The 27061-nt window shown below is 37.8% G+C and overlaps 1 protein-coding gene across 20 annotated transcripts in view; it reads left to right on the top strand.

Annotated features, from left to right (window-relative positions):
• Nucleotides 1-27061, top strand: part of LOC140159218 (alpha-2-macroglobulin-like) — a 206635-nt gene that overhangs the window by 53400 nt on the left and 126174 nt on the right. For 16 of the 20 annotated variants that reach the window (XR_011859857.1, XR_011859858.1, XR_011859856.1 and 13 more), the window contains 19 exons: nucleotides 1878-2106; nucleotides 2804-2948; nucleotides 3794-3897; nucleotides 4854-4905; nucleotides 5391-5483; nucleotides 6518-6936; nucleotides 7451-7525; nucleotides 8785-8944; nucleotides 9846-10063; nucleotides 10614-10838; nucleotides 13096-13229; nucleotides 13797-13962; nucleotides 14900-15002; nucleotides 16602-16856; nucleotides 17510-17635; nucleotides 18059-18100; nucleotides 22000-22038; nucleotides 22853-23041; nucleotides 24860-25054. Coding sequence is in view for 17 of the 20 variants with exons in the window: in XM_072182617.1 (XP_072038718.1) it covers nucleotides 1878-2106; nucleotides 2804-2948; nucleotides 3794-3897; nucleotides 4854-4905; nucleotides 5391-5483; nucleotides 6518-6936; nucleotides 7451-7525; nucleotides 8785-8944; nucleotides 9846-10063; nucleotides 10614-10838; nucleotides 13096-13229; nucleotides 13797-13962; nucleotides 14900-15002; nucleotides 16602-16856; nucleotides 17510-17635; nucleotides 18059-18100; nucleotides 22000-22038; nucleotides 22853-23041; nucleotides 24860-25054 (2969 nt within the window). In the remaining 3 variants the exon portion in view is untranslated. The remainder of the gene's footprint in view (nucleotides 1-1877; nucleotides 2107-2803; nucleotides 2949-3793; nucleotides 3898-4853; nucleotides 4906-5390; nucleotides 5484-6517; nucleotides 6937-7450; nucleotides 7526-8784; nucleotides 8945-9845; nucleotides 10064-10613; nucleotides 10839-13095; nucleotides 13230-13796; nucleotides 13963-14899; nucleotides 15003-16601; nucleotides 16857-17509; nucleotides 17636-18058; nucleotides 18101-21999; nucleotides 22039-22852; nucleotides 23042-24859; nucleotides 25055-27061) is intronic. The other 4 variants (XM_072182613.1, XM_072182615.1, XM_072182620.1 and 1 more) reach the window with 4 other exon arrangements.

The following is a 27061-nucleotide window of genomic DNA, read 5'->3' as shown; positions in this document are numbered from 1 at the left end:
AAGCGTACATCGTGAATTTACTGCGTTGAAACACACTTATCTGATTGGCTGCTGAGGCGCATGTCACCGCACCCATCTCATGCGGAGCGCAAAAGATGAACGCGTTGACTCCCGGCCGTTGACCTCATAAGCCGAGCTGCTTCCTGCAAGTAGGTCTACTCATTTTCTCCCAATTTTTGAAGGAAAACGGTATGGAAATGTTATTTAAACTTGTAAACCCTTATTAGGTCAAAAAAAAAAAGGTTTGTCTCAAAGCTTGCGCGCGTGTTTGTAAAATCCCACGATTTGACAAAAAACAAATGCGCACATTTCGTTTATAGTTTTTTCCAGAATAAATCGGCGAAAATCAGACTTTTTCTCAAAATACCATGAAAAAAGTCGAATAAAAAAAAAAAAAAAAATCGCATTTCGCATTTGTTTTAAATTTCTTGTGAGCTTTGAGACAAACCTTTTTTTTTTTTTTCTTATATTTATTTGTATTGAATTGCTAACAATTTTCAGAATGTTGGGTATGTATGAACAGGGTTCATTCATAGGATTTTGGGCATGATCGTTGATTTATGCCCTCAATCCTATGAATGAACCCCTAATTAATAAGCACCTCCTGATCCGTACCTCCCGATAAGCACCCCTAATAAGCATAAACTGCAAAAGCAGGGTCAAGCAGCAGGGACTAGATTTGTGGTTTGAGAACCGCTCAAATTTAATCGACAAGTCCATCAGGTAATGCACACAGTCACTAATCGTGCTATGGAGCCAGCATGTAAACGACGTGCATACTGTGTTTATTAACAAGGTGCGGATGCTTGTTATGTACTGCATGGTTGATAATAAAATATCAAATAGTAAGTAACCAATGAACTGTCTAGATTATGTACGAGTGATAAGAAATGAAATAAATTTTATATAGAAAAACAAACATTTTGCGGAAAAGTGGAAAAAAATGAAATCCATTTTGTATGGAAATGTTACAATACTTTATTGTAGAGCAGTATTGTAGCATTTCACATAGAAAATCGATTTACATAACAAATATATTTCATTTAATAGTTACTTACTAGGATTAATGATCTGAATAATATGTGTCACTCAAAAGTGGTTCAAATTGCCGGGACACAATTTATTTTTGAAGTTTTTCATTGGGTGTAATTATACCGATTTTTATTCATGGCTTTGTGGTTAACTTGTATCTCCACATGCTTTACTGCAGTTTTAGTAGCTTAGCTGATAACCTTTCAGAAATACTGGCAACTTAAAGCCATATTGTACAACCATATAATATGAAATTGGTTAATTTTGTTCAAACCTGATTTTTTGACATATTTGTAACTTGTCCCAACTTGCACCTTAATGGAATCAGCCAAATTTGTTATGTTTGTAGGTCAACAGAGCAATTTCAACATAAGCCCCCCCATGTGAAACAGCCATAATTATTATTTATTATTATTATTTCAGCTTAAAATGGACAGAAACCCTTCCCAGCATTTTGGGTAAACAATAACAGAATTAAAATTGGAAGGAAATTATCATTATATCAAAAATGCTTTCCATAATATAAAAAGATAAATTCCAATGAGAATATGTTATATGTCTCTGCTTTCACCAATTAAAAGGTTAAAGATTTTCACTACACCTGAAATCCAGCGTTGTCATTGTTTTATGTTACACTGCATTTTGATGACTTCAAATAGCTCTACTATTTTTCTTTTTGGTGAGTCAATGACGTCAACACGTTGAGACAGCCAATTAGAGCACATTTAAATGTGTGCATGTGTACGCCAGCGCTTTGAATGAACGCTCATGATTTGAAGCTGTGCCCAGTGATACACACATGCCTGGGTGAAAAATAATATGGTTCACATGCAATTTAATTTCAGACCAAGTGGTAATGCCACTGTAGACCTGGAGGTACCACACACCATAACCGAGTGGGTTAGCAATGGTTTCTGTACATCATTTGAAGATGGTCTAGGTGTGTCGTCTACCAGCAAGCTTAAAGCATTCCAGCCATTCTTTGTGTCACTTACCCTGCCGTATTCAGTCATCAGAGGCGAATCAGTACCAATTTTGGCTACTATATTCAACTATCTAGATCAGTGCTTAGTGGTATGTATTGTTAAACAACTTAATTACTTATTTGTTGTTGTTGTTATTGTTGTTTTTGTTTGTTTGCTTAATTATTTCAAGCCATTGGGTTACAAAGATATCTTGGAGTACCTTTGGATCAGTATGAATGAACTGTCCAAATATGGGCTTTCTCGGATATCAGGATCACTTGTCGATTCAAAAAGATCTCTCTGAAAAGAACACCCCATAGAAATAGATCAGGAGAATCAGGACTCCCCGCCATCTTTATTCAGAAATGAAGGAAAATGGAGTAATGTTGTCTTTTGCCCGGAGTGCATTCGGAACTAATCACTGCTTGTGTGCGGTACTCGCAGACCATAGCTGCAATTGAAATGATTCATGATGCAATTGACATGCTTCCTGGTGCGGCACACTGATTGTGCATCAAGGATTATCTGAAACATGTATTTATAATAAGATTTGAAAGCAAAAAGTTAGAAAAAAGTATTTTCTTGTAGTTAGCAAGGACTTGAATACCCCAAGTTCCCCCATAGCTGATGCCACCAATATACAGGGTGGTAGAGGGAGTCATGATTTTCTTAATTGATTTCTGTGGTCCACAATACACATGATAGGGATGGAAGACAGCTACACAAAAACCAGGAGGACATAATAATTATATGTTCCAGCTATAGTGATACCTGTAAATTTAATTCCTCTTCATTGATACATTCAGATTGAAGCCACCTATAACGAAGACCCCAGGATGCCGCTCATAGATGCAAACCAGAGAGTACAAAGAGTGTGTGTTTGTGGAGGAGATTCAGAGTCTATCACTTTCCAGGTGGCACCAAACGATTTGGGAGATATTCCAATCAGAGGTGAGTGAGTTAGGCAACCGTAAAAATTCATTCATTAACAAATTTTTAGGGTAGTTTGTTAAACTGTGTTACAGATATTTGTAAATTAAAAGGGGAAAAAAAAAGTTTATTATGCTTATTAACAATTGGTTTTGGTATAACCAAGGACTAAAGAGATTACAGACAAACTCCAAACAGTCAAATTCTCAGCATCACCCGATAATGAGGGCCATGAAATGCGACAGGAAAAACTGCTATTCACATACCGCGTATACGCGAAGGCACACAATGCTGGTGTGATTGTTAGACACATCCAGGATCTGTTCCTGCGGGGGGCTCAGAGGGGCTTTCAGAGTTTTGCAGGGGGCTTAATGGCTAAAATCGTCAAAAAACTGCTGATTTTACATGATTTTTAACGAAGTGCAGGGGGCTTCAGCCCCAAAGCACCCCCTGGACACGCCACTGTAAACGATCAAATGATGGCCCTCATGAATATGTAAGAATTCACAGCATACAATGCACGGTACTCAAGTTTGGTTTGAGTAGGAAACTGCCTCCAAAAATCTGAAAGACCTGGACCCATATTTATACTTATTTAGAAATAATACTTAATTAGAAAATGTCACCCATTTGAATGCTTGAGGCCCAGACTGTTTGCCAAAATTTTCATTCTCTCCTTAACTGAATGATCCAAATAGCTCTCCTTGAAGGCCCCAGAAGAGCTATTTAATGCTCTCCTGCAAATTCCAAATGACAGTCTCTGGGTTGCCATATATTGCCCTTTGTATAGCAGTTGCTCGGGGAACGTGCAAGTTGTCATTAATAAAGACATTAATTATGTGTGCTTGCTTTGTTGTTATGTACAGTTGATGCTGAGTCTGTGGCAGACACCAGTGCACTGTGTGGTAATGAAGTAGTAGCAAGTGGAGTAAGAGCATCGGATGCAATTGAGAAAGAACTACTTGTTGAGGTAAGTTTAAGCTTAATGTGGGGGGTGAGAGGTCCTCTTTTCAGCTGATTTTCTCTATTTTGTTGCCTAAATCTATGCATTTTTTTTTTCATTTTTTTTTTTTTTTTTTTTAGCATTTTTACCTTGGTCTTATGGTTTTTCAGCTTTTTTAAAAACAAATTGTCCACTTTTTGGTCTGTGCTTCTCACACTCCTTTTAATGATAATGCTTATTAAGATATGTAACCCATAGAAGAAATATTTTGGTTCAAATTTCTGCCGCACTTTTTATTTATTTTTGGCCCGTTTTTTTTTCTGACTTTTTCCAGAAATTAAAAGTTTTTACTTGAGACCTATTTACATCTCAGCTTTTGACAGTAAAAACTAATTTTAAGTTCAAGTCATGAAATAAAATATAAAAGTGCAAATGTGACCTACCACCACGAAATGATCGTTAAGTCACAAGTTTGTAGTTTTAAGACATCCTGCTGAGTTGCCGTTCTTTATTTGCCGCGCACTTTTCAAGTCAGTAGTAGTCCTTTGTGAACGACCCATTGTGCACTTATTCACAAAGGACATACAGACATACTATTAGGCTTGAAAAGGGTGTGTAAAACAAGGAACACCATCGCAGCAGCCAGGACGTCTAAAACTATCAACTTGCAACTTAACGCTTATTTTGTGGTAGCAGGTCACAAATATCGCTTAAGTTTCAAGGTTTCAATGGGATGCTGTCGGATTAAACGGGTTGTCAAGCTATGATCAATGGTGACTTTGATTTCTTCAGGAATCGAGAAGAAGTCAGAGTTACACCTGATGAAAGCTCAACTATCTGAAGAAATCACAGTTGCCCCTGCGAAAGCTCAACAACCTTTTCAATACTATGGTGCACCCTTTGGAACCTTCTCGCTTATTATTGATTCCTGTCTTGAAAGCCTCTTCTACTTCTAATAAGTTTATTTTATTGTATGATTTCAGGCTGAAGGAGTGGAGCAGGAATCATCCTACAGTAACTATGTCTGTCCACAAGGTACGATTAATAAAGGGTCATTTAGTTCATGCAGCAAATATGCTGATGATAAGCACTGACATGGAAGTTTGCTGCAGCATTGAATTTATCGCTGAAGCAAATATGCCACAGTTTGGCACATTTGTAGAGAAGATGCAAAATGCCCGAAATAAAGCTGGAAAATGACAGCAACCAAGGTGGAAAATGACAGCAATCAACCAAAATTGGTAGTAGAGGATAGAAAAAGCAATGTATCATGTAACAATCAAAAAATGTTTTGTGGACGTCACAATGCACTATAAAGCATGGCAATTTTGCAGCTTTCAAATTTTAGAGAAATTTTCACTAAATTGTACATTTCCTTAAAGGCATACAGGGAAAAAATATTTGTGAAAATTTTGCAAAATATCCATGCTTACGAAAATGTCATGGTTTGCAGTATTATAATTTGATATGTTAATATCTTGACATGTTGTTTTACTCATTTTTATAACTGCATGGTACAGATTTCTTCCTACGCACCTACAATGAAAGATTACCATTGATACTGCCTCCTGACTATGTCCCAGGGTCGGAGAGAGCTAAAGTACAAGTTACAGGTAAGATTGAAACACAGAAAGAAAAAGGGCTCATTCACAATACCTGAAGATAATTTGAAGCATGGGGTGTACTCATAACCACAATGATGTGTTCACTCAGCTAATTCTGGTTATACATCGTGACATTGCACAACTTTATGGCAACAGGTTTACATCAGTGATTTCTCAACAGGCTCTGTCATGATATCACAGAACTTGCTCTCTAGGTTTGAGGGTTGTGGCCTCTTCTTAAAGGGGTCTTGGGATTGGGCCGAAAAAATACATCTCTGTGCAATAAAGTGCAAGGTACCATATTATTGTTCACGCAACCCAATTTGTCCTATTTTAGCATTAAAAGATCAAATTTCCATGCACTTAGTGTGCATTTGTCCCAGTAAAATCATTCCGGGAGCTGGTCATCAGGACGTCTTGGAAATTGTGCCTGTTTTGTCCATATTATTGTTCATGCAACCCTCTTTGTCGTATTTTAGCATTAAAAGTTCGAATTTTCATGCACTTAGTGTGCATTTGTCCCAGTAAAATCATTCTGGGAGCTGGTCATCAGTTTAACTTTACAGTACAACTTTACCAATGCAAGTGTAGTCTGGCAGACTTCATACATGAATGTTGCAAAACCTCACTTTTCCAAAACTTCCACAGCCCACACTGGAATCCACCACTGGACCAATGGGCTATTCCATTTAAAACCCACACTACCCTGTGGAAGATTTTGGAAATATCTTCCACAGGGGGAGTATGAATTTCACATGGAATGAACACATTAGGCAACTCCATTTGAAACTCACTCTCCCTCTGTTGAGGATTCAGGTTGAATCTTTCTCAAAGGGTGTGTATGAAATTCAAATGGAGCTGTTTAATGATGTGCTTATTCCATTTGAAATTCATACTCCCCCTGTGGAAGACATTTCCAAAATCTTCCACAGGGGTAGTGTGGATTTTAGATGGAATAGCCCAATCTCTCCCATGGTGAACTAAGGTTATAATTAAAACAGGGTACAATTGAAATTCAAAGTCCATAATGTAATTTCTTTCAGGTGATATGATGGGTCCCACCCTCAACAATTTGGAAAACCTCGTCCAGAGACCATACGGTTGCGGTGAACAAAACATGCTCGGATTTGTCCCTAACATCCAGGTCATGAGGTACCTCAACAGCACGGACCAACTCACACCGGACATCGCAACACGCGCAAAGAACAACATGCAGATGGGTTATCAGCGAGAATTAAACTACAGACGCAAAGACGGGTCATACTCTGCGTTCGGTAACAGTGATCCCGAAGGTAGCACTTGGCTTACTGCTTTTGTGATGTGGTCATTTGCCCAGGCTGGAGATTTTATAGAGATTGATAGGAATGATCTAAACGTGAGTTTGGCATGGTTAAAGCAGCAACAGAATCCTCTGACGGGCTGTTTTAAATCGGTTGGTCAAGTGCATCATAAAGCTATGAAGGTATGTTTTCAGTGAATGTAGACAAATTGTTATTAATAAAGAGCGATTCAGTGCCCTATGTCTTATATCATTATACAATATTGCAACAATTTGAGATTCTTATGCTTATGATACCAAAGCAAAGTAAATTTCTAACCAAACTAGTTATTTCTTGTAGTTTTCCAATTTTGTGTTGGTAGCTGTATTATATGGATGGCGGATACCTTCTAAATACACCTAAGATAATACGCCTAACCTTAGATGTCTAAGATTGCATCTTAGACGTCTAAGGTTAGGTGTATTATCTTAGGTGTATTAAGAAGGTTTCCGCCATCCATAGTATTATTCTCCACACAAGCTAGACCTTGACCTTAATTATTTCTGACAAATGAGAATTTTTTGTACGATTAGTCATTTATTATGCACCAATTGTTGATCCTGATTATAGCAAGCATTTGATCAAATTTGTTTAAAAAAAAAAAGTAGAATTGAAGTTAAATTACACACTTTGTTTCATCTTTTCACTTCCATTCAGGGTGGTGTCAACAATGGTGTTACGCTCAGTGCATATGTACTGATGGCAATGTTGGAAGGTGGAGTCCCTCCAGAGGTATGTTATCTTAAGTGCTGTATTATTTTCATATATTTAGGAAACCAGCAGAACATTCACCATTATGAAGATAGGGTGTTGATTGTATATAGAGGGATCCAAACTATAAAATATGATGCAGCAATTGACAAATAAATATAAAATGATTCTTACATGGTTGTGAATGAAATGAATATGCAGTTTGTTGCAAATTATATATACTGTATAAGTGGAAATTTTTGTGGTACATTAATTTTCACGCTTTTTTGTGTAACACAGCTACTGCGAAAATGTTCTTTTAATGTATAGGTCTATGTAAGAAAACTCAAAATTGCGAAATTAAAAACTAGCAACGTAACTAAAAATCGGCAAAGCACGAAAAAAATTACTTAGGGATTCAATCATGTTTCACCGTTGTTCATCACCGTTTAACAACGATGCGGCCGTGACTTTGCGAGGGCAGCGGAAGTAAACCACGCATACGCGCCGGACGCGAGTTGTTAAACGGTGATGAACAACAGTGAAACATGATTGAATCCCTTTCAACAACGAAAAGAAGCTAAAGATCGTATAATTCACGATTATTTTATGAGGAAATGTCAGTTAATCATTGTCACTAAGTCTTACAAAAACTTCGATGATTTCTCTGTTAATATCAGCAATAAAACTACAGAATAAAACGGCAAAGTTTAGCCGCTACCTGAAAAATACTGAATTGAACTTGTAAGCTTGCATACGCACAAAGGTTCCAGGCATGACAAATTTTACGCGCTCTCGCGTAACATGTAGTCTCGCTCGCGTTTGCGTATACGCTACAGTAAAAGTGTGGATGCATCACGGATTAACAACGGTTGGCTCCTGTACAAAGGTATAGGAGGAGTTGTTGAAACACAAATAACCACTTTTACAGTATCACTTTTTTGGAGAGAAATAAGACAATCAATTATCATAATGGGCTATTCCATTTGAAATCCACACTACCCCTGTGGAAGATTCTGGAAATATCTTCCACAGGGGGAGTATGTTTTTCTAATGTAATAAGTCAGGGTTAATCATTTTGAAACCCATACTCCCCCTGTGTTATGGCTTTACCTATATCTTCCACAACTGGAGTGAGTATTTTAAATGGAAGTTACCCAATTGTCTATTCTATTCAAAAGTCATACTCCCTCTGTGGAAGACTTTAGCTGAATCTTCCACATGGGTAGTGTGGATTTTAAATGGAATAGCCCAATACAAGACAAACATAACATAACATATTATCTTGGTGGTGTATATAGGATGCAGCCGTTATCAGCGTACTAGAATGCCTACATGATGCAGTAGATACATTATCAGACACATACACAGCAGCCCAAATGGCCTATGCTTTGGCACTTGCTGGCAGTGACAGACTGGATGATGTCATGGCTACACTTGAATCACTGGCAACAGAACAGGGTAAGATTGTGTGTACTACGTTCTCTTTGTTTGATTCATTAGAAATATGATGCAAAAATATCAAATGCACTACTATTGATGTCTTGTAGTCACTCAACAAGTGTGCACTGGGCTCAATCATCAACCCATACTCCGATTAAAGATGTACATTTAATGCACCAAAAGGCATTGTGCTTTGTTTACACTGAGAATTCTTGCATATTCATGAGGTTTGATCGACTGCACATGTTTTACCCACTTTGGTTCACCTCTGTAATGACGTAGGTGCATATTTTAACTGGTCTTGGTATCGAATCGCACACAAACAGTTAATAGAGGCCATCAGCCTTTTCCGCGGGATCCGCCATCTTGTGGGTACTGCCGTTCTGCATGTCATGCGGTATACATTACGCCCCCGATAACGCGGAAGTTGCAGCGCGTGACGCACCTTTTCAGTCAAGCGTCAACGCGGTGATCTTAGCAACAAGTCACTCCATACCCACAAGATGGCGGCGTTGACATCACAATGACTACCTCTATTGCACAGAGCATGCAGGCATGTGTACAAGTTCAGGTTGTCAGCATTGATGTTACTGAGCATTGATGTCACTGAGGATTGATGTCACTAACAAATAAGAATTGTCTTCCCCTGAAAAAATCCTAGTTTCACTCCTGTGCTCCACTTAACCCTCTCCACACGAGTGTCATCTGCAGACGACAAGTTTCAATTTTTTGAAATGCAAAAATTTCAGAATTGTAAATTTTCATGACCATATTTGGAAGCAGCATGAAAATGCATTAAAAGGAGTACAAACAAGCCTGGTATTAGTTCTAGTTCAGTGCTTCTTAAGATGGCTCTTGATACTTTGAGAAAATTATTTTTATTTGCGCATTAACATGTTTCTTATCATCTTTTCTTCAGATGGATTAAAGTATTGGTCGAGTAATCGAGATGACATTCCCTCAGAGTACACATATGGCTACCAAGCACCATTGCAGTCACAGAATATTGAGATGACAGCGTATGCGCTATTAGCTTACATCGCTAAGCTGGGAAGACAAGCCCTAACTGACGGAAACTCAGTGGCTAAATGGATCATACAGAAGAGAAATCCTAACGGTGGATTCTCTTCAACGCAGGTAAGTGATCAAGTCACAGAATATTTGGATGCATTATGGGGTGGATTCTGCTCGGTCTGCATAAGACTGAAATGCCCTCACCATGGCAAATTACAGCAGAATAATTTCCTCAAAGTTGTATGTTTTTATCTCAGAGATGTTATTTAAGAAGAATGACATTGTAACCTTAAGCCCCCTGCAGTGGCATAGTGTTATAAGGGCACGGGGGCACATGACCCCAATCAATTTGAAAATGTAGAAAATCCCATAGGAAAATTGCAGAAAACCAGCTTGTAACACCCCCCCATCAGATCAGGTGGGCCCCAATAGGATGACTCATGCTATACCACTGGCCCCCTGGATGAAAGCAAGAAAATTGCCCTTGGAAATTTTGTCCAGTGTACCTATCATAGATCTATCTATCTGAATTTTTAAATTAAATTAAAAATTTTATTAAGTTGATATGATTGAATATGTTTAATTCCCTTTCATGATTATCCTGACCATCTTAAACAGTATTTTGAATCATAAGCTTACTTGTATTTCTACATTTATATTTATTTCATTTTAGGATACTATAGTAGCCCTTCAGGCTTTATCAGAATACGCCAGGCTAGCCTATAATAAGGGTGGTGTTTCCATCAGGCTGGATGTTAAAATGCGACGACCATTCGGGTTCCCAGACAGCACCATCCATGTCACTGAAACCAACCGCTTGCTACAGCAACAAGTAGAGATACCAGTTCCTGGTGCACTGTCAATGAGAGGCCGAGGAAGAGGCTGTGCTCTTGTGCAGGTAAAGTTGAATGCATTTGCATCCACTCATTCCTACAGCCACCAGGTGATGGAGATTTTAGACATCTGCTTGACTGAACTGAATTGTGCTTGTAATTTGGTATTCATTTTTTCAACCCGATGTGGTAGTGTCATCAATGTGTTGAGACAGCTGTTTTGCGCGCGCATCTTATGTGGCGTGTGCACACCAGCGCTTGGACCAAACACTAGCGATTTGAAGCTGCTCCCAATGAAATGTGCACTGATGTCACAGCTACATTGGGGTTAAAAATGGTATAGTTTGGCAACTTTCAGTAAATACTGATGCATCAGGTGACAAAAAACCCAAGTCCTTAATTGTATTTTTTTGCTTGAAGAGGCTGAAATGACCCTGAAAGTATGAAAAATCTGATCTAAAAAACATCTTAGTTTTGAAAATTTTCTGAATTTTTGTCAACATATTCCAGTCAAAATCAATCCACTGTTGCCTCAAAATAGCTGTTTTTAATTACATACAAAAAAAACCAAAAGCAAAATCTGTGTCAGTTGGGCTGGCAGAACAGATTTTCCCCACTTTTCAATCACCTGTTACACGATTTTGGTCCATTGGGCCAAAAGTGGCAAATTTAAAACTGATATAAAGGCAACAATGTGGAATAAAAATCAAAACATAAGAAAATAGGCCTACATCAAAAAACTTCATAACTTTAGAACAAAGTATGCTAGACCCTTGGTGTTTTCAGTATATGATAGCCTAATGTTTCTTTAAGGTAATGATTATATGGCCCCCCATGGAGCAGGATCATGTCACATATCGCTCATTCTACAAAATCCGGTGCCAATCCACTATAAAAATTGAAAAAATAAAAGTTGTTCAAAAAGACCTGCTTTTTGTGTTTTTTAAGAGTAAATGTATCACTACTTTCAGATGTAAAAAATTGCCAACACCACTTGCATATTTTTCTGTCAGAAAGTCATGATGTTTTTTAACACTAAAACTCAATGTAATGTGAGCTACGTTACCGACTACAAAATGGGCTAGTTTTACTCAATCCAAGGTCATAAAAAGCAAACTAAAGATCACTTGAGTGAAATGTAAAACAGATTTCATCATTTCATAGAAGTTTTGAAGATGTGTAAATGAGTATGTAACGTAGCTCACAGTAACGTAGTTCACTGGTTTTTAATGTTTTTAATGTGATTTGCGAACGTTAGAACGTTATGTTGGTTAATTTTAATATAAATGGGGTTCGACCACTGGTAGCTTTCACATATTATTAGGAAGTACATGTAATACAAGTGCATACTATAGAATCCTGGTAACGTAGCTCACCAATCTTAACATGGTCGGTCGAATTTTCAATGTTTACAACATTTCTATGCCAAAAATGCTACAGCATCACGATTTTTACTGTGATTTTTAAAAACCTATGAGTGTTTCCTTTCAAAAACCGCAAATTACATTGATACCTCTGTTTTACTTCTTTCCAATAATGTGTGTTAAAAAGGGGTAACGTAGCTCACATCGTTTTGGTGGAAAGTGCAATTTATTTTAGAATTACACAAAGACGTTTTAATCACTAAAAAATAATGTTGATAAACAATATGATGGTGCGTTATCTAATTAAAAAACAACAAATATGTAAAGAAATCGCATTTATTCAAAGAAAATATTCAGGGTTAGATGTGACACTTGAGCAGTGGAAACGCATTTTTAGTGATTTTTGAGCCTTTGGAAGGGTTAATCAGGCTTAAGAAAGCATTTAAAGTATGGAAAACTATATATGTCCGTGTAGATCTCGTTGAGTTCTACCAGAAAAACAACATATTTGATGCCCTAAATGCTCGACAAAGTGTTTGTGGACCAAAGAATGGAAAAAAGGCTATTGGCACCGGATTTTGTAGAATTAGCGATATAAGTATTTACAAAAATCAAGTCCATGAATGAGAACATCTTTAGAACAAAAGACCACCATCCTAATCAATGCAATCCATACATTGAAATGAATATCTAAATTTCTTAATCCTAGCATATATCCTTTATTAATCGTAAACCTAACTCTTAAACTCTGTAGTTCCTAGGGTAGCATCATATATTTTTAAGTGTCTCTATTAAGTATACTCATCAGGTCATAGGATTCAGGTCTACTCTCTGGATCTCGTGACCGGTCAACCAACATCCCTGATAACAACTGAAGATGAGTTTCACTGACGTGACTCGAAAATTTTTGCGAGTAGAAACTTTGCTTGTGTAATCATTTGTCGTGTTTTTGTTATAGGTTTCCATTAAGTACAACATTATCCCTGAGCCACCCCAGACACCTCCATTTGCTCTGACAGTATCCTCAGCAGACATAAGCAACCCAGAGAAACATCAACCATGCTACTTGTACAACATCAATATATGTACTAGGTAAGACATTCAGCATTGTTTTAGAAGGGACATGTATTGGGGGCATTCAACTTGTAATATAGCTGCTTTAGTTTCCAAAGTAGGATCTGTGGACCTGATTTTATCCCTGCAAAAAATGCTGGAGTAGGGCACAGGAGCTGAAATTTAGCATGACAATGTAAAATTTGTCAAGGAAACTTAAAGATATGAGACACAGATACAGACAATTATTGGATGGCATTGCATTGCATATGATACTGTTGTAGTGGCCTGTTCTCAATCTCATGTCAGGATGGTTTATTGCAGTGCAACAGGAAAGGGTTTTGCATGCTCAATAAAAGCACACCTATTTGCTTTACTTTGCCTCTAATTTGCCAGCGAAGTGTTACGTGTAATACGATTATCAATATGTCAATTAGATCACGCTTTTGAGTTCTGCACCACGATCAAAATATCGTAACACAAAGTCTATGGCATGCACTACCAATTCCAAAAGGTGCGTCATCCAGTTACCAAGGAGTTATGTAACCACTTTGCCTCTAATAACTTTACAGTAATTCTTGGCCTTGACCTACCTATTATTTACAGCTACTCAGGACCAGATAGTACATCCAACATGGCACTGGTTCAAATCAAGCTGATATCAGGCTTCTATCCTGACAAAGCATCCCTGGCTGCTTTGAAAACTGCAGGCTTGGAAGACTTCAGGAGAGCAGAATTTGAGAAGAAAACAGTTAATCTCTACTTTGACAAGGTAGTGTACTGTAAAATATGAAAAGATTGCATGCATGAACATTTAACAATTTGCATATATTTCATTGCAGAAATATGGTTCCTTCCTCACATTAAATTAGTAGTCTGTATCAAGTTAATATGTGACGCGATCTGGTCCATAGGGCCAAAGGCGGCAAATTTGAAATTGAGATAAAGGCAAAAATATGGAGTCAAAAAACAATAAAATACATAAAAAAATAGACATCATGAAACTTCATAACTTTAGAATCAAGTATGCTAGACCTTTGGTGCTCTCAGTATATGATAGCCTAATATTTATATAAGGTAATAGTTGCCCCATGGACCAGATTGTGTCACATATATGTAATATACTACTTTTCACCTTGGGGAGTAAATGTGCATTTCTTTGGGTGCAGTTTTTAAATCGTGAGTGTTCGCTCAAAAGTAGTGGAGTACATGCGGGCATTAAAAGATGCTGCATGGATGCTTGTGCGAAAAAAAAGGTGGGGATATATCTGCTGTGATCTACGCCCAAGCATACATCATATGAAAATAACATGATCAGGTGTGTGTTTTCAATAGTTTTGCAACCTGGACATCATGTTTTGTGGAGATTCATTATTTAATGTTTAATTCATTGATCTCTTACTTCATAAGACCTTGTATTGATTTATCTCAATTTTGGATTAATATATTTTTATTTTTAAGGTAGACCTATTCAGTGATCACAGGGAAAGTGTAGAAAAATTATAATTGTGTATAGTGAAGAATAAGTCATTAGAATTGTCATTAGGTATTTCTGAAATGAAAAATTTCACACAAAAAAAATACAAGGAAAAACATTGACAAAGTTGAAGCCTCATTGAAATACATGTTGCTAATAAGAAAATCACTGAATGTGGTGTTTAATTTAATTTAATGAATCATTGATTGATACACTATCTTAATTTGCACAGCTGACTGAGGAGCAAGTGTGTTTTTCCATCAATGTTTTCCGTGACATCATTGTTGATGATCCCAAACCCGGTGTCATCTCAGTGACTGACTACTATGAAAAAGGTAGGTGACTAAGCAATAAGTGGTGTTGAAATTATCAGAGTCCAGGTTAGGTCATAGACCAATTGTACCAAAATCACCTGTCGCATGAGAGTTTGTACTAAAACAGCCTTCATAAACTACTGTTTTATGAGATATGTCATATGATTTTGAAAAACATGTTTGTAAATGTCAGTTCTTGACTTTCCAGGAAAGGCACCTTAATGTCATCACATCCTATAGGATGGTATTAAGCGCAAACAAATAATAGAATGTCTCAAAACTACAACTGATGACCATAATAATAATCTTACTATAAATAGGGGAATGTTGTATGTATCTATCTATGTATCTGTGTATGCTATAAAGGCTCCGTCAGTTTCGATCCAAATGTCGCCAAATTCATACGGGAGATCGAGGAATATACGGGAACGTGTTTAAACTTTATTTGGTTGAAAACGGTCAAGAATTGGCCTCAAAATCAGTGAAAATGTGGTCCGTTGCTATCCAAGGTAAACAAAAAAAGCAGTCAGTTACTAAGCTAGGCCTGCGCGTCGCACGGCGTATCTAATGCCAAGCTTACTTCAGTAAGCTAGCGATACCCAGCTGGTAACGCAACACTACGCCATGGCACGCGTAAGCGGCGCAGAGTCACGTAATGAATGATATTACGGGTGAACGACCGTGGCGTAATAAATCTGGGAAACAGATGTGTGTTAAAAAGTACAAACAACATGAAGAGGTAGGCCTACTATAAATAAAAAAGAAAACAAAATGAGGACAAACAGGCTATGCAGAGTATGTGGGTTATACTAAGTCACAAAATGAAACCGGGAATAAAATAGGCTAAAGAAGGAAAGAAAGAAACTCTTCAGGAAATGTAAGGGGAAAAAAAAAGCTATAATAAAATCAGGAAGATTAAAAAAAAAAGCTATTAAACTGAGGACAGAATTAAATAAATAACATGAAAACCTGAAATCACAAGCTATGCAGCAAATAAAATAGAAGCTAAAATGGAAATGTAAGAAAAGACAGATTTAGAAAATAACGGGAACAGGGTTGAATAAATAAAAAAAACATGCATGGTAACGGAAAATCGGAAGCTTAGCAGCAGAATTTTTTTTTAATGGAACAAAATTGGCCCATGTAGAAAAAACTAAAAAGAAAGAAAGAAGTTAAAATGGAAACGTAGGCTTAAAGATGGTCAGGTTCAGATAAATAAAATTTACCTTTTCAATGATTCTACCTGTTCAGTAATTCCTCCTGTTTTAGTGAACGCTCCCATTTACTCATCTAGCGGGGACCCGCGCGTAGCGCGGGTGTCCCGCTAGTAATAATAATAATAATAATAATAATAATAATAATAATGGAGGGTTCTTAGAAGGCGCACAATCTTCAAAAGAACTCAAGGCACACAAACAATAAAGACAAACAAGTTACATATGTGAATCCGGAAAAGTACAAAGAAAAAGATGAGTTTTAAGTTGCTTTTTGAACTGAGTAAGCAAATGTGTGTTATGGAGGCTGTTTGGAAGCGATTCCAAACAGCCGGAGCAGCGAAATGAAAGGAGCATTCACCATGATAATGGTTTTGTTTCTTTGTTTTAATTTCTTATTTATTAGACATGACAGTTTCTGAGGTTTATTCTCTGGAATGCACTGGTGAGTTTGTATCACCACCACCACCATTCATCGACAGAGGGGGACTAATTGATGAAGGTGGACTCATACGTGGCCCACCAGGCCCAATAGACGTGGATCGAGATGCCAATCTTGTGCCTACAAAGGTGGAACCTACTGAAGCACCTAAAAAAGAGGAACCTACTGAACCTGCAAAAGTAAAAGAACCACTACCAACAAAAAATAAGTTCGTAGTTGGTAAGTATTCATATTGCTGAATATCATCATCATCAGAGGTTTGAGTGTACATCCGGGCATCTGCAATATGTGAGGTTATCAGACAAAATGAGTAATCGATTGTGGAAAATAAACAATCACTTTTCACGGCACATTCTTGTCATACTGGCCGTCATATTGGGCTGTTCCATTTAAAATCCACACTACCCCTGTGGAAGATTTTGGAAATATCTTCCACAGGGGAGGATGAATTTCATGTGGATTGAGTGCACATTAGGCAGCTGAATTTTGTACACCCTCTGAGAAAGATTCAACATGAATCATCCCCCTGAGGGAGAGCAAGTTTCAAATGGAGCTGCCTAATGTGTTAATTCATCTCTTGATTCAGATCTGGAAGACCTGAGCGCACAAAGACCGTAAGTCCACTTGGCCTCAACATGTATACACTAAAGTTGCGTATAGTTTGGTTATGGTTTATACATGTTCAGGGGCCAAAACAAATCTTTCACAACCTTTCATGATGTTTTCACCCTGGTACATGTATTAAACATGATAGAGGGCACGGTGGCTCACTTGCTCGACGTCGACGTGCGTGGGTTCGAGTCCCCGTCCCACCACCGTGTTGCGCCCTTGGGAGATATATACATGAATATTTTGTGTTTTCAATTGATCAGATATTGATGAATGTGAGGAATACGTATACCTATGTCGTGGTGGCATCTGTATTAACTTCTATGGTGGATATGAATGTGAATGTTACGATGGATATGTATATGATGAAGATGAGAGGGAATGCAGATGTAAGATATGACAACAATTATAATGATTTATTAGGCAAGGTTGAGTGGCATAATGTATTATCTCTAGTCGAGGAACTTGTATGCGTATGTGGTTATTTCCGACAAAGTGGACCCTACATGCGTGTTGGTATTTTTAGAAATTCATGTTTTATCAAATGTTATTATATGATAATAAATGTTTATATTTGTGTGTTGTTTATTTTGTGCTCTAACCTTTATGTTGCAAAATGTGTAAAAATAAAACCCTAGTAAAAATGATCACTTAAACTGTACAGGGAGAACCCTGTACTGGTTCTGAGATTATAATCTGTATCCCACCCTAAATGACCACCATTTTTAAGTAGATAATGGGCAATCTACTTGTATATCACTAGGCAAAAAATTAATATTAGTTTAACTTTACCTATCCCCCTTGTATTGCAGTGCCATCAGAAACTGCAGATCCACAGCCTACAACTGAACCACGTAAGTTATGTTTCATTGTGCTTTAAGGAGGCTGCGTACTCTCAGACATACATGTAGTAAAAGTGCAATAACTTTGTCATTATTCGCATAAGACATATAAAAGTATACATTTTTATGAAGGCAAGACATCAATAAATCTTAATATAAATACAGATTTGGGGTAAAAACAACAATTATGAAGAAAATTACAAAAAAGTGAGTTTTTGGCAATATTTGTTAGGTACATCATAACAAAAAAACACTCTTTCCAAAATATTTTATTTTGTTTTTAGCTCAATCTTGAGGCTCCATTCCAAAAACGTTTTTTAATTTTTTGATATTGGCCTTATTTTTTGAGATATTGACCATATAAGGCATCAAATTGAACTTTTAAAATTCACAAACGCCTATTTGCACAAAATGATGCCTAAAATCGGAAATAGACCAAAATATAAAAAAAAATGCGAAAACCGTTTCTTGAGTCGATCATGCTTTTTACGATGATCATATTTGCTTACCTATAGATGCTCTATTTATTGAGTTATCGTGTATCTAAATCGTCATTTTACCGAGAAAATGACCATTGAAATAATGGCCGTTGAAGTTTAAAGTGATCACATTTTGCACTTTCATAGAATCTCGCAGGAGAATGCGGCAGTTTTTATTTTTCTATCTTACATTACATAAACATCGGGTAAATCCACGGCCCCTTGAGAAGTTTGAGCGAAATCCATTCATAACTTGATATTTAAATCGGGGGAAAGAAGTTGAAAAAACCCACATTTTATCAGCTAAAACGGAGCCATTTGACCACTAGGTTTTTGTGCTTCCGTTGTGTTTCCATAAGATGCGCCGCGCATGCAGATAAGCGATGCGTTGTTGCGCGCGCGTGTACCCTACTGGTACAACAAAGATTTTCTTACCTTTTCAATTTCAAACACGAGTGGAATAGTGAAATAAGATCCTTAAAATATTGCAGTTGGAGTTTACAAATCTGGATTTTCATTCCTTGTATTTATAAAAAACATAACAAAGTACAAACATATCAAAAAAACTCAATTTTGCGAAAGAAACAATGTCTAGAGTACACAGCTGCCTTAAGTGAATTTATGGATAATCAGTTTCAATATGTGACACGATCTGCTCCATGGGGGCCAAAGGAGGCATTTTTGAAAATTGAGTTACTATAAATGTTACCAAATACAAACATTAGGCTATCATATACTGAAAACACCAAAGATCTACCATACTTGGTTATTAAGTTATGAAGTTTTGTGATATCTATTTTATGTATTTCATTGTTTTTTACTCCATATTTTTCCCTTTATCTCAATTTCAAATTTGCCGTGGATCAGATTGTGTCACATATGATGAATGTGCTAATATCTGAAATCAAATGTCATCTTTGGTATTATGGAGAGTAATTGTATTATTACCATATTATCATTTGCACCCAAGGAACAATTTGTTACCAAATTGGTCAGCAGGCCGGATCTGGAATATGTAGATCTGGATTTAAGCTGGAATAGCCTAAGTTGTCCCAATAAAACCCAAATCATAGTCCCCACCCTTTTCACTCCGACTGATTCTGGATTCATTTGACTGAATAGAGCTCAAATTGGAGAGAAATTTGTGCTGCATCGTGATCCACCAAATGGTGTACAATGTACCATCACCGTATGAAAGCATTTATTGGGCATTCTTGGTCAGTGGGTGTGGTCTAGTTTGTAGAAAAAATCTGATTGTGTCATTTGTTTATCATGAGAGAAAATGGTAAAAAATTTGTCAAGGTGAAAATTTATAATTAGTTCTGCAGACCGTATAGCCTGTATATACAGTAATACATGCTGTCATAGCATGATCTGACATTCTTAGTCAGTGGGAGTGGTCTAGTTCGTAGACACATTTCTGATTGGACAATCGCATGATTTCGGGTGCCGTCTATCAGGCCGTAGACGACCCCACGTCATCATGCGTCTTGATAATCGTAACATGCGTGTAGAGGTGCGCGTATGTATCGCGCTGGATGCGTAGACTAGTGCGAAATCGCGAACGCGCTAGCAATACGCGCAACAGAATACGTGAAGTTGTAAACAAGTTTCGTTCATTTTATAATGAGGGAGTTTTTATGACGGTAACTTAGTTTTTGCTTTAAAAATTGTTTACAGTTATTAAAATAATATTTAACTGACTAAGAATGAGAATAAGCGATAGGAATTTTTATTTTGCCTATCCTCTACCTATGATAGGCGACAGGCAGGTCCAATATTTTTTATCGTAGTGGATACCGGCTGCGCCGCATCCACTACTCAAAATATTGGACCTGCCTGTCGCCTATCACACGGTAGAGGATAGGCAAAATAAAATTCCTATCGCTTATTCTCTAATAAGTGGATGCCTGGACATGTGTGTTCTGCGATGATGCAACCACTGTTGCCTCTTAGACAACACTCCAGGAACAAATCAAATTCAGTGCTTACAAGCTAAACCACACCCAATAATACCAAATAGCCGCTCCATGAGTACAAACCTTTTATCATCACAGGAGTGACTGACTTGCTTCTTAACCCCCTGAGCACTACCTGCAGATCAAACATTGCCTCGGATTGGTCAATTACATGATATCTTCATTTTATTCCCCAATCAGAATGGAGCTTTGCAAATAATTCACCCCATTTTTTTGCGTGGTGAAATTATTCTAACAATATTGCTGATTGGTCCAATTGATAATGAAAACTTCTGTTTGGCCAATCGGCATGTAGTTCTCATAGGGATAAAGACATCTGTGATGATTGCAGTTAGCCATTGTCCTGTAATTTTGACCAGAACAAATTATATGTTGATTGTATTTATTGACCTGGACTCGCATACCAGCTTTGACAGAACTTTGACAGAGAGTTAGACATTCAGCTTTATTAATATTGTTTATTTCTTTCCAAAAAAAATGATTGTCAAAGCTTATTTAAGTAGTGCTCAATTTGTATTGGTGACTGAATTCTTCCTTGCTTAGATAGAAGTATTAATGGATAACTTTTGGACTATATTTTACAGGTACTTGTGAACGTATTACAATTCCATTTTGCAGCAGTAACATTGACTATGAATACACTTCTCTTCCCAATCTCCTCGGCCATACGAGACAAGAAGATGCTGGTGTCGAAGTCCACCAGTTTTACCCTCTAGTCAAAGTAGCATGCTCCGATTCATTGTTGCCATTCTTATGTTCAATGTACGCACCTAAATGTACACCAGAACAAAATGAACAACAACCGCCATGTAAAGAGCTGTGTCAAAAAGCACGCAATGGGTGCGAGCCGCTAATGAACACCTTTGGATTTGACTGGCCGCAAAACCTAGATTGTGAAACTCTTCCAGAGAGACCCACAGCACATCGCCATGTCTTAACTGTGATAACCATGTCTAGCTCATCATCATGTGTATATATTGTAAAATGTTGTAATTCCTACTCTGATTAACAATTGGGCATAAGGAGCAAACAAAGCACAAACATGATCTACTTAAAGTGGAAGCCCCACTTTTGATTCAAGTTCCTAGGAATTAAGCAAGTTTAAAATGTATCCATGTAAATTCTGTTCTGTCCGTCATCAAAGTAACTAACAGGTGTAAGTCAGTTCTTCTGTGGCGAACTGGCCAAGTGTTTAAGTAAATTCTATTGAATGTAGTCACCATGATTACACCTAATCCACTTCCTGCATGGTCATTGATATTGTAGATAGGGCCTCGACAATAACAGCAAAGTAAATGAGAAGTGGAAAACAAAAAAGTACATATCAGTTTTTTTAAACATTTTCATTCATGCTGTTGCTAGTTCACAACTGATCTTGCTTATGACTGAGGTGTGCTATTGCTGCAGAACAATGAATATTAGTTTAACTTTACCTATCCCCCTTGCATTTCAGTACCTGTAGAACCAGATGCACAAGCTACAACTGAACCAGGTAAGTTAGGTTTCCTTTTGCATCATATGTAACCATCACCTTCTATACATCACCTCATGTGTGAGATTACAAAACAAGGTTCTGGATCTGGTATATGGGCTAACAAAGTTTGACCTGAAATTGGCAGCAAATTTGGGATTTTTCTTCCAACAGCAGAACACTATGTACATCAACTCAGGGATTTTGAACAATGGGATGGGCAACTGAAATTATGTGACGATTCAAGGTTGTGTATAATGGGTGTCTACGTTTGCACATTTCACATTTATCTGCCTGCAAATTCATTGACGTGTCTTGGGAGGCTTTGGGTGCTGAAGCCCCCGCACTTTGTTAAAAATCATGTAAAATCAGCCGTTTTTTGGCAATTTTAGCCCTCCGCATAACTCTGAAAGGCCCTCTGAGCCCCCACAGGAAAAATCCTGGACACGCCAGTGCTCAAAATACTCAATTTATGCATCTACATCCAATGCAGACTATGATGTGATTTGAGCGGAAACTTCATGGACTGAATATGTTATCAAATATAACATGCTGTTTGTCTCTTTTGATGTCTTCACGGTCACATACTGTAACAATGTTTCTTGATCACCTGTGAGTTTTCATGTCGTCAAACTAAAACTACTGCTAAAAGTCCTGGGTTTATAAAACCTTGTTCATAAGCTCATCTAAGATATTTTTTTATACTGGTTTTTTAATGAAATATGCAACTTTTGGGCTTTCAGAATGTAGTTTTGTGATCTCAAAGGTTGACAGGTCTGAAAATGTGAGACACACTTATACCAATTTTGTATTTGTGTTTTTGTTACAACTGAAGGACCTGCCAGTTGTCTTGCTCGTGATGGAACTACTAAGGCTCATGGGGAAAGATGGCAAGAAGATGCATGCACAGACTGCACATGTCAAAATGGTCAAAACTACTGTGCCGGTGCTTTATGTGGTGTCCCAAGATGTGAAGGAAATCAGGAAGCTGTAGTCAGGCCTGGAGATTGCTGCCCATCATGCCGTATGTTTTATTGTTATTCTTTACTATACTACTTCAAACTAGAAGTACAAACCAAATCTGAGGCATCGGGGGATCGATGCTGTGCATCACACACACTGTGTGTTAAAAAATGTTTAAAAGTGTGACGCATAAAGAGTATGGTGCGCTCGGCTAGAACAAACCGCGCAGTTGGCGTGCCATTTACACACGCATTGCACTGAAATAATTATTCTCATACCTCCAGTTTCCGAAGTCTATTTACTTTGTACTTCTGAGTTGACTGACTATATATTTTAATTACTAGTTGTGACTTCATAAAATGCTGGAGTGAACAATAGCCCATGAGGAGTGATTGTCAAGAACTTATATAGGCATCTAGGCACTATAAAAGACAACCACATGGGCCATCAGTGGTTCACAGCAGCTCTGGAAAAACAAGAGTGAAGGGGTACCGTAACTTTGAAGGCCCTTCCTCTGGATAGAGTCTGGTGGCGCTGGCACTCATCCAAGACAGTGAGGCGTATTCCATCACACTGCGAACTTGGGCCTTGTAGACGCTTGCTCTGCCTCTCACATCAAGTTTGTTTGCAACTCTCCTCAGAGCGCCTCCTCCTTCTGTCCTGCTCTGGATGAAACATTGGAAATGTGTTTTGTCCAGGTCAGCTAGCTGTCAACTGTGACTCCCAGGATTTCCAGCTCATCCTTCTCAGCCAGTTTGGTGGTACCAAACAGAAGATCTAGCTTGGTTGGATTCTTTCTTGATATTGTCATTGCCTTACATTTTCATGGCTCAAAGTTCACTTTCCGTCCGTCTGTCCAGATCCTCATTTCCTGCAGGTCTCTGTTTAGGCTAGCAGTAACAGCTTCAGGGTTGTCTCTAGATGTAATCTTGCAAAACAAGGTGGAATCATCTGCGTAGAGGTATAGCTGGTTTTCACAATCATCACCCAGGTCATCAATGAAGACAGAGAATAAAAGTGGGCCTAATATTGACCCTTGGGGAACTGATGCATTGATGGAGGAAATACTTGATGACTGGCCAGATGGGACAACTTTGATGGAACAGTCTGTCAGGTAGCTCCTAATCTAGGTGAGCAGCTTGCCGGATACTACTTTTGCCATGAGTCAGGTCCGTTTCACGTAGTCGTTGGGCAGGCATGGGTCGTTTCCGTTTTGATCCGTCCATTTGAGGCTTCTTTAACTTACGAGAGAAGTTGAAGAATGGGGGTTGCTGGCCCCCTCACCCCAGATACACACCTAAGCAGTGCTGTGGGGTGTGCACTATACATGACCTAAACTGAAAGCATCCTGAGATTCAGAACAGTTCGGGTATCCAGATGGCAGACGATACCTCTTGGTCAAGGATGGGTTGGTCAGTGCTTTAGGTTACACCCATCACTGGAATTGGGTTGTTCCATGTAAAATATGCATGCCCTGTGAAAGATATTGGAATGCCAACCAAATTTATCAGTTGCAACCATTTGTCATAAAAACAAATTTAAATCAAATGTACAGGTACAACTGTTAAATTTCAATTTTTTGAAATTTTTCAGCTGCAACATGTAAATTCCTAGCTTATGGTGCAACTGGAATTGGGAAGCAATATAACCTTCCACAGAGAGCAAATTCTTAATGGAATAGCCCATTGTTTCAAACTACCTGGCCGTCTCTATGGCCAAGTTCATGCTTGTGCAGCAAGCCCTGTGCAGTCTTCAAATTCCTAACCCTAAGTTTCTTGATATAGCCCTTGTGTTGCCTCCTTTATTTTAAAACTATGCATCTACTTGATATTGGAAACCATCATTTCCTTGACAATATTGATTTATTGGTCTCTTGTAGCTGAGGAACCTTCCACATGTGTTGCTGAAGATGGTACAACAAAATCTGATGGAGAAAGATGGTCAGAAGGACCTTGCACAGACTGTACTTGCCGGAATGGAATAAGTGATTGCAATACGATTCAGTGTGGTTGGCCAAATTGTCCTGGAGGAGCACAGCCTGTTACCAAACCAGGGGACTGCTGTCCATCTTGTCGTATGTATACATTTGTTATTGGCAATAATAGTAACAAAAATTGATTTAATTAACACTTGCACTTGTCTCAAATAGCAAGATACATTTTATAATCCATAATTTGGCACAAATGAATTCAGTCCTTTGGTTGTAGTCCTCATCACAGAATTTGACTAGGAGAACTCAGTTGTGGATGGGGGAATATTGTAACTGTAGACTGCTTTATACCATGCACCTATTGAACCATGCTCATATTGGTGGGTTCTCTTATTTCATTGCAAAAACAGTGTATATTTAAGTAATGATAAGTAATTAAAGTAATGTTTAAATTCTGCTCTGATTAATAATTGGGATAAGGAGTTAAGATATCATACACATGATCTACTTGTTGCTGCAACAGGATCATTCAGGGATGTAAATCTTCAGGAAATTTCCTGATATCAGGAAGTTTTGCTTGGATCTTCCCTGTACAAAGCAAAGCATAGGGAAATACACATTTTCAGGAAATGTTAAAGCAGTTTCAGAAAATTATGTCAGTGCTTGTTTTCATCCCTGAGATTATCAGGGAATAAATAGGATTGGGAAGTGACAGCTCTATATAAAGGTTATAAAGCTATAGAAGCCACAATTACCATGCCATAGCATAGGCCTGGAAAGCTTCCACAATCTACTGAGTGCATCGCTCATGATGCTCATGCTTTCAAGCGCTAACATTTTCATTTGCTGCATTAACTGTTGGACTATTTCAAGCCTGCTATACGCAAAAAAAGTTCCATCCAAAAATAAAAATAAATTGCTCTAAATTACAATAGTAATGTGTTCTGCTATGTAAGACTTGGTCTCAGTCTGTTTAGAATTCATTTTTTTAAACACGAGAATTCATGCTGCACAGTGTCGACTTCCTATTCGATAAATATAAATTTAATACTCCGTTGGTGAGCGACGGGCGACTCTTATTTCACGAACGCAAGAAAAGGAGTTCTATCTGATTGGCTAGCAATCGATCGCTTAGGTCGCTTAGTAGTCAACTACAAACTCAAAACTGAGCATCATATTCAATTCGATTGAAATCGATATTCTATTATTGCCGTAGATAAAGAGAGTGATAGTGTGTCAATAATGTGCATTGTATTGCAGCTGGATTTTACATGCATTCTTTTATATAAATTTTTTCTCAAAGAGTTGAATATGATCAAAATTTTTACTCAGGATTTCAAATTTTTTACCCGCAAATTGCAGTTAAACATATCCACAGCAAAATACCGGTCCTCACTAATTAGTGTATTTAATTTCCAGTTAGTGTATTTAAGATAAAACCTGACAACAAATAAAATTTTCTTGCAATAGAAATATCATATGGGATACTGATATGGTAGGCCGCAACCGCCACAACGTGGAGCTGCTACGCGTAGCTGACTTTTTGCTCCGTGGAGCCAAATTGACCAATCATGATCATGTTAGAGTTTTTCATTACTCGGAGGTAAAACTGACTAATTAAGTACGACTTACTCATTACGTGAAGCGAATTTATTCATTAAGAATTTGCCAGGCGAGCGTCACGTAGTTGCAAGATATCCTCGGTCACGAAAGTTATGATTCAAAAAGTAGTTTATGAAAAGTACGAACTGACTTATTATTAAGATGGACATGCACTCATAAGAAACTCATACAGTATTGTACATAACTATATAGCTAGGCAGAGTGGTGGTAAACTATGCACACAGTTCTGCGATCTGCAGTATCGCCGGAGCTAATTTGTATAACTTATGCGGTGTCCCTGCGAATTCGACCTTCAGCAAACTGCAAACCAGTTCGGATTTACTTTATATACTAGTAGTAGGCCATACATACTGTACTGTCCGTTTTCCTACACACAATACTCAGTGCGCTCACCATTGACGCGTGACCTCTACAAATAGTGTATGTTAGAAGTATAGGCCATTGCCTAGTTGACGTCACTACTGTGTAAAAAATAACCGGCCAATATTTAAAGTATTCTCTGAAATTCTGGAAAATATAGTTTTGTAA

The sequence above is a fragment of the Amphiura filiformis genome, chromosome 8 (genome assembly GCF_039555335.1).
Source record: "Amphiura filiformis chromosome 8, Afil_fr2py, whole genome shotgun sequence".
NCBI classification, from domain to species: Eukaryota; Metazoa; Echinodermata; class Ophiuroidea; order Amphilepidida; family Amphiuridae; genus Amphiura; species Amphiura filiformis.
The sequence above is the reverse complement of the archived record's forward strand: the minus strand, read 5'-3'. Positions and strand labels throughout refer to the sequence as shown.